This window comes from Coloeus monedula (assembly GCF_965178545.1).
Source record: "Coloeus monedula genome assembly, chromosome: 19".
NCBI classification, from domain to species: domain Eukaryota; kingdom Metazoa; phylum Chordata; class Aves; order Passeriformes; family Corvidae; genus Coloeus; species Coloeus monedula.
In genome coordinates, this window is record NC_138799.1 from 9208107 (window position 1) to 9216045 (window position 7939).

The 7939-nt window shown below is 48.0% G+C and overlaps 1 protein-coding gene across 1 annotated transcript; it reads right to left on the reverse strand.

Moving 5' to 3' along the window:
• Positions 1-3232: 3232 nt before the first annotated feature.
• Positions 3233-6526, reverse strand: CACNG5 (calcium voltage-gated channel auxiliary subunit gamma 5; the record flags this gene model as incomplete). The annotated part of the gene is made up of 5 exons (XM_082294009.1): positions 3233-3490; positions 3896-4041; positions 4655-4795; positions 5660-5746; positions 6319-6526. The coding sequence occupies 5 exons, from the start codon at positions 6524-6526 to the stop codon at positions 3233-3235; spliced, it is 840 nt and encodes a 279-aa protein (XP_082150135.1).
• Positions 6527-7939: the final 1413 nt, after the last annotated feature.

The window sequence follows — 7939 nt, forward strand, 5'->3', positions numbered from 1 at the left end:
TGGAGCAGGGAACTACACCTGGTTCAGGCTTTATTTAACCCTTAACCCCAGTAACTCGCTTTCACGCTGTAGTTAAAGGAGACACAGCCATGTGCAGACACACTCTGACACCAGTTAGTCATTCATGCAAAACAAGATTTTTTTGCTTCTAAGTGCAAACCATTTTCTGTGCAGTGTCAGACAACAGTCACCTTCCCACGGGTCTGGGGGAGGCTTGGCTCATCCCATGGGGTGAATTTAAGGACTCGTAGGGGTAAAACCTCTAATTTAATTGGTAGCTTACCCTCAAACTCCACTTTTTCTTTATTTGCAGTCAAAGCACCAGACACAGAACACCGTGAAAGGCCATCACTGAAGTGGGCAGGAGAAAGACTGAAGGAGGTGACTGAGTGTTATTCATCAAGAAGGAAAGATGTGGGGTGAAACCATGCCGGGTGACCAGAAGAGGTGATAAAATTATTAATAGGTGTCCTAAGGGGGTACTGCATGTATTTACTAAGCAGTTATTGCTTGGAGAACTGCGGCTCCAGGGTGGTTCTTGGGACAGGTGGGCCTGGCAGGGTGGCTGGGCTCTCCCCAGCTCCTCACCCAGGTCACGTTTACCAGGATCAAAGGCTCTGGAAAAGTTTCTCCACAGTCCATGAAGGTGTGCTAACTGCATTAAGAGGCCCACAGCCATCCATATAGAGAGCTGCTGCCACACCAGGCACTTTGGGAGGGACAGAACAGCACCCAGAGGCACAACCATTGCTGCCGATGCTTTGCAAGCACCACATTTTCCTACCCAAAATATGAATTTACTGAACTAGCAGCAAACATTTATTTTAACAGATTTCTTCTGGCAGTCCTGCACTTGTGCCCACTAAGTGAATGTGTGAACTCCCAGGCTCACAAAGGCAGCCACATGATGAGAATCTCTTCAATGAATCTGTCCAATGAATTAAAATAATTACTTTTCTAATTCGCCCCTAGACTCTGCTAAACCTTCTGGGGCCTTGAGGAAGCCATGAAGTTTTTCTAATTTCTCCTACTTGTATAGGCAAACATTTTAATTTATAAAATGAATAATTCTGTGTTTAATCAGTGCAAAGGAAAATTCCACTTGTGGACAGGGACATCTCATGATACTGCACAGGATTAATCCACAAGATGACTCCCTAGTGTGCAGGAGTGTGGCCATGGGAGAGCCCTTGTGCCTCTGGGCATCAGCAGTTTTGGTGATCCTAAACATCTCCCTCCCAAGAAGGACTGAGAATATAAGGATCCATCAAGGGCAACATGCAGAGGCAATAGCCTTTGAGCCACCAAAAATCACCAGCATCAAGCCCAGCAAACCAGACCAGGCCCTGGGAAACTCAAAATGATTGCTTGTGAACTCCAGTGCTTTTTTGGAGCCAAATTCACACTGAATATGGAGATCCTGATGAAAAACTGATGGTTTATCAGTCTGGGCCAGGTAAGGAACAGCAGATTTGTTTCTCGATGGTGGGGCTGGGTTGTGCTTTAGTGCTTGAACCTTCCCAGCAGCCAACCTGTCACTTAAAAACAGGGACTTAAGTGAGAGGGTCATGCTTGTGGGTCATACAGAAACTGAGGGTAAATAGAACTGTGTCTACAAAAAGATGCCCTGATTTTAAAATTTTACGAATCAGGAGTCTACCCAGATATAACTAGAGATGCATTACTTGCTTATCTGGAGGAACTGGGGAGGAATAGTCCTGTTCCAGAGCTGGCTGGATATACTCCTGCAGCGATGTCCTGTGGAATGGGTGTTGTAATGGATGCAAACAGTGGTGCTGCACCAGGACTTGGCCCCTACTTTGGAGGAGTTTATATATAATAAATATTTAATAGCAAATAATAAATAATAATATTAAATAATAACAACGAAGAGGTGCAACATTCATTACACAGTGTGCTACAAATGAGGTTAAAACTGTGTATATTCTATTTCTTTTAATTAACAGTAAGACAAAACAAGCTCAAATATACTACGAATCCCCAGACAGTTTTGTTTTGCAGAAGGGAAATTTTCAGAATGGTTTAAAATAACAAGAACAGAAATAAAGTTTGGACAAAGCTCTTTCTCCTGCAAGGCAACAAGCTGGGGCTCACACAAGGGATCACAGCTTTTTCCTTCCCTGCCCTTTGTTTTCTACCAGTGATGCTCTCCCCTGGCAGCTGGCTAGGGCCAAAATGCCAAAGCATCAAATGAAATTTTAAAACCTCAAAATAAAGTTTATGTACACACACAAAAGCAGCAAAAATACCATTTTCTTGCCAAAATGTAATATAAGCCAACTACTTTGCAGCAGTGGACTTGTATCATTGATCTCAGCTACATCAGTTTACACCAGTTTGGGATCTTGCCTTTCACTGAAATAACTTCTGGCCACAATTTTTCCTAAATCCTTCACTTAATGTTTCCCATGGGAAAGCTGTAGGTTGTTTTCCACTCAATGCTGCACTGAAATTCTCCCATTGACACTTCAGACCTCCTGTCTGTAGGATGGCAGAGGAAATTTGGGTGCTGGAGCCACTCCTGAAGCTCAGCACCAAGGGTGCCTCCAGTCTAACATGGGATTTTTAAGCAACAGTTTGCAAGTGGCCACAGAGGAACAACAACCTGCTCATGTCCAAGCCTGATGAAATCTCATCGAAGGATGGCTATTTCCCATTCCAGCCTGGTTGGAAGTGATATCCAGCAGTGAGAGATACCAATCAGTAGTGTTCGGTCGAGATGAAATTTCTATTTTTCTAATGCTGGTTACTTCTTGGAAAGTTATATGAATCTTTTATGCCTGCTGGCACTCAGGCCAGTAAATACAGAATTCAATGATACAGTTGAATACACAAACTGTAGCAGCCTACCTACCTACACCAAAAAAATACACCGTTTTTTCCTTAGTTCTACTCTATTTTCTTTTTCCTGCTCTCGAGTCCAGCCCTGGATTTATCCCCCAGGCAGAACTGCTGTTTGCTCAGCGGGATGAGCTGAGAGAAGAGGACTTTGGAGAGATTCTTAGTTATGCAGGGAGGAATAAAACAACCCAAAAAACAAAGAAAGGGATATATCCCAATTCTCTAGGTTACACTACTGGTTATATAACCAATCTCTCTGGTTATATTTACGCTCCTATAAATAGAGAATTGGCCTGAAAGAGTGGCCTAAAAAAAGACAAATGGAGTCGGGATGTGGCGACCATTGGAGTGGGCGCGGGGCCGGCGGGGCTCAGCAGGGGGATGAGGACATCTGGTCATAGTCGGGGCACTTGAGCAGGGCTGGGTAGTTACTGTTCATCTGCAGGGACGCCTCGCTGGAGATGTCCGAGGGGCTGCGGCCCCGTCCCCACGTGTCTGGGTGCAGGAACTGCCCTGAGTAGTCGGAGCAGTTGCTCAAGCGGGGCCGGTAGAAGCCAGGGTGGGGTCGGTAGAGGTCCTCGGCCGTGTAGCGCTTCATGAACAGGTACACAGACATCACCCCGGCACTCTGCGGGACAGAGACACGGCCTGAGGCCCTCCCTGCCCATGGCTGCCTTCTGCACCACCACCCAAACAGGACAAAATAGAAATTGCCTTTTTTTGCACTGCTGCTGATGCTCAAAAGCACCCGAGGGCCATTACTTCCCTGCCCCATGCCTTGGATCTGTGCAGTAAATAATGTGGCACAACCACATCTCCTCCTCTGCTTTTCATGCTCAGCATCAAATTGTGATCAAATGCCCCACTAGTGCTCCAGAGTGGGTCTGTCCCCCCATACGCACCCTTCATGCTATGTATTACCCCTCTGCCCTCACAGCCCTCCCTTAAACCCCATCTGAGCCCTCTTTTTGCCAAAAAGCCTCAGTCTGCCCACCCCTGGTAATGGGATGCACTTGTTTCAGGGATGCGGTACCTCTGTGAGAAGGAACGAGATGGCAGAGAAGGCAAAGGACCACCCATATTTGTAATTGAAGAACGACTCCGAGTCCTTGGTCCTGTTGAGCATCTCGTCATTAATGCTGGATATGTAGAGGACCAGCCCCACCACCAGTGACAGACCTGGAGAAGGACAGTGGGGAACACTTCAGGGATGAAGCTACTGAAGAAGCACCTTCTTGAAGGCCTGACTTTTGGGGGAAAGTAAAAAAATTGTGGGAGTGTGCTTGTAATAACTGGGTAAAGGAGCTGCACTCCTGCTGCATTAACCCAGGGCACTCCTCTCATTCCAGTCAAACATTCCCTGTTTAGGGAAGTCTGTGTGCACTGGGAGGAGGGAGCTGGCTCCAGTAGGAGCTGCTTCAAAGCTCAGCTGTCACAGCTATTTGTTTAGCATTCACACAACACCATAAATAAAACATTCACTTTTCTCATGTAGACACAGCCCAACTGAGCAGTTTGAAGTTGCAGATCTCTCCTGTGACTGATGTTCCACAAGAAGCATCCTCTCCCCCAGCACCTGCTCCTGCACGAGTGGTGGGGGCCTTTCCCCTCATTTCCACAAATGAGCTCTGCATCCATCCCACAAAGGCTGATCAGGCTGTGGGGCTGAGCTGGGAGTGATGACTCCAACAAAGAGTCACCAGGGCAGGTTAGGAGAGCACCAGCAGCTACCGAAGCAAATGAGCTCCATGCTCAAGGGCTGTCAGGAAAAAACCTGGCTTGCAAAGCTCACCTGACAGGATGAAGAATATCCCTGAGACGAAGGCGAGGATGGTCCTGTGAGGCCGGATGTGGCCAATGTTGCTCAGGATGAAGCCGATGAACATGAAGAAGAGGCTGACCAGAGGGAAGGGGGTGGCTGAGCGGATCATCTCTGTGGAGAGAGGAGCAGAGGGAAGTGAAAACAGGTTAGTATTCCCTAAATAGTGCAAGAAATGGGCTTAGCTGGGTGAGAGGGCTCCAGTCCTCCTGCTCGGACCATGTTCTGTCTGGGTTTCTCTCCTTGCTAATGAGCTGAGTAAAACATAGAATTATGGAATCATAGAATGGTTTGGGTTGGAAGGGACCTTACGTTCCAACTCTCTGCCATGGCAGGGACACCTTCCATTGTCCCAGGTTGCTCCAGGCCCCATCCAACCTGGCCTTGAACACTTCCAGGGATGGAGCATCCACAGAATCTCTGGGCACTGTGGCAGTGTCTCACCTCCATGGTGTTTGCATTTCTGAGGGTTCCTGTGTGGAGTGTTGCATAGGAAACCAACAGAACCTGCATTTTTCTCTAGCTTCACTGGTTAAGTGTTTGCAGAACACTTCTGTTTATTAAATCAGAAATGACTGCAGAATTCATCATGAAAGTTGTGACACTCCATCCTTAATTCATCTTGCGATATAATGGGCAAAATTGCTAGGGAATAAAAACAGCTGCAAATTATGGAGAGGAGACTAAAAAGCCAAACACTGCGATGAACATTAGTGCTGAATAGCCAGTGACAGGAAATTGTACAGCTTAGAGCCTCCATGGGCATCCTGCCATTAGAAAGGGATGTCCCCAAAAGCTTAGGAGCACACTGGGTAATTCCCATAGTAAAAAATGTAGTTGCATCCTTGCGTGGCAGCACTGTCGAGGAACTCAGAGCTTCTTTGGCAAGGACACAAATGGGATTTCTTGGGGAGGTTCCTTAGTGACCCCTTGGTGCTTTGCAGGATGTAAAGGGTGGAACCCCACCAAACCACTTACTCAGGACATTGATTGTGGATTCAGATGTCAGCTGGATGTTCATGGGCATCACATATTCGATGGTGAAGCACCGGCCACGCTCCTCACCTGCGGCAGACAGATAAAAATGTGAATCCTGAAGCCAGAGGGTTAAAGGTCACCCCAGGGGCGATATCAGAGCTCCTCACTTCTCCCCTGACTTTTCCAAAGTGGTTGAAACTTTGTGACATTTCAGATTGGTCACTTTGAGATTCCCATTCCCTTGGGTTCTATTCAACTTTGTCTCTGCAGCCAAGTTGCTTCATCAAACTTGGCACAGACAGAGGGAATGGTCCAGCTGACCTGAATCTAAATTTTGCAGGGATGAAATGGAAAGTTTTTAGCTGCTGCCCAAGGCATCATGGCTGCAGCTCTGGAACAGGGCAGGGGGTCTGGCAGGGCAGCAGCAAACTCACCAAAGCCTGTATGCAAAGGCACATTTATGCTTTGGACTGTTAAAGGAGCTGCATGACTGTTAAAGTTGGGCATGAGGCAATGATATTGCTTGCCAAAGGTTGTGCCTGAGTTTGGAAGCAGCGATAGGTGGAGCCTCTAAAAATCCCCTTTTTCTTGCCCCTTTCCTGCTGGATGGCACTGACACACAACAAACCAAGGGGATGTTTTTGGCTGGGAGACCATACCTGCCAGAAAGCAGACCCTCCAGAGCCCCGAGTGCAGCGACAGCTTGATCTCGGCTGTCTGGTTTTGGGGCTGGACGATGCCCTCCTCCAGGTAGAGCCAGTAATCAGTGCTGACGGATATGCCCAGGAGGCCGAGGCCACAGACGGCGAACACGCTGCTGAGCAGGGTCAGCGCCTTCCTGCTGCAGGCGCTCATTCCCAACAGCATCGAGGGCCTGGGAGCAGCTGCGGGACACGGGAGGAGCCCTCGGCACGGGGAGCAGGGGTGCCAAAGCTCTGCCCTGAATTGCTTGTGTAGGCTGAGCTGAAAGGAGCCATTAGAACAATCACTGACAGACGGAGAGTTTGAACCAAATCCCACCCGACTGCCGCCCCGCGCTGACCCGCGGCTTGGGATGTGGGAATGGCACAGCATGGACAGGCCGGGAGCAGCTCCTTGGCTTGTGTTGGATTTGCTGCAGGTGAATTCCTGCTGCTCGAGCCAGAGCTGGCACTGATCCCCCCAAGGACGGAGCTGAACCGCAGCAACTTATCTATGCTCAGAGCCTTATCAAGCGCTGCCAGTCCCCGGCACAGGAGCTGCTGAGGATCACGGACACCGCACTCAGGGATCAACAAAGCTGCTCATAACTGCTAGGCCATCCCCCAACCCTGAGCAGCTCCCATCACCATCCCACTCCCCTCCAACATTGCCATTTTTCCACTTCCAGGGTAGATCTACCCACTAGGAGATCATGCTAATTTTGCAAAAGCCATGCTGTGTTTATGACATCATCAAACAACTCGAAGCAGAGTGGCATGACATAATAATCTGCCTTTTTTTTTATTGCTCTTGCCAGAGCTGCCAGTACCCTCCCTACCCACTCCCACCTTGTGCTTTGGAGAGAGGTGGGGAAATGGGGACAGAGAGCTGCAGCCAGGCCTTGGACAAACATTACAGGAAAAACTTCCCTCACCCCCATGTCACTTATGTATGTCATCTCTTTTTTATTGTTATTACTTTATTGCACATTTGCTACTTTGAGGAAATTAGCAGTTCCTATGATGCCCTGCAGACTGATAAAATAGCACCAGAAATCAGAGATCTTGGTGCAGTGGAGAAAAAGTTAAATTAGTATGGGGGGGGGGGGGGAAACACAGCAACAAAAGATTAAAGGGATAAGAGCAAGAAGGAAAAAGATGTGTGAGAGATGGTCTTGTGTGGAGAAGCAAGGAGCAGATAGTGCTGCTCACTGCTGTTATAAAGGCAGAATGAATCACAGGTAAGTGCCGTGTCATGTATATTTTCCAAGGCACATTTTGCTGCTATTCAGCACTGCAAGAAATAAAGAAAAAAAATCTAAATCCAGCTAGACAACAAAAGCTACTGACTCGAGAAGCAGGCTGCATCTTCCTTGGACTCCCTTTAGAACTGCACTAGCTTTGTTTCACACCCTCAAGAGTGGCTCCATCACTCCTGTGCTCCCTTGGTGAACAGACTGTTTGGAAGGGAAGTACTGTTGCTGTTATCACTGCAGTAAGGGTGGTGGGTTTAGTGATTAAATCACAGACACAAATTCTGCCTGGCTCAGGAGATCACAACTCCCTGTTCCAACACGGCCGAGCAGACTGGATGAGGGTG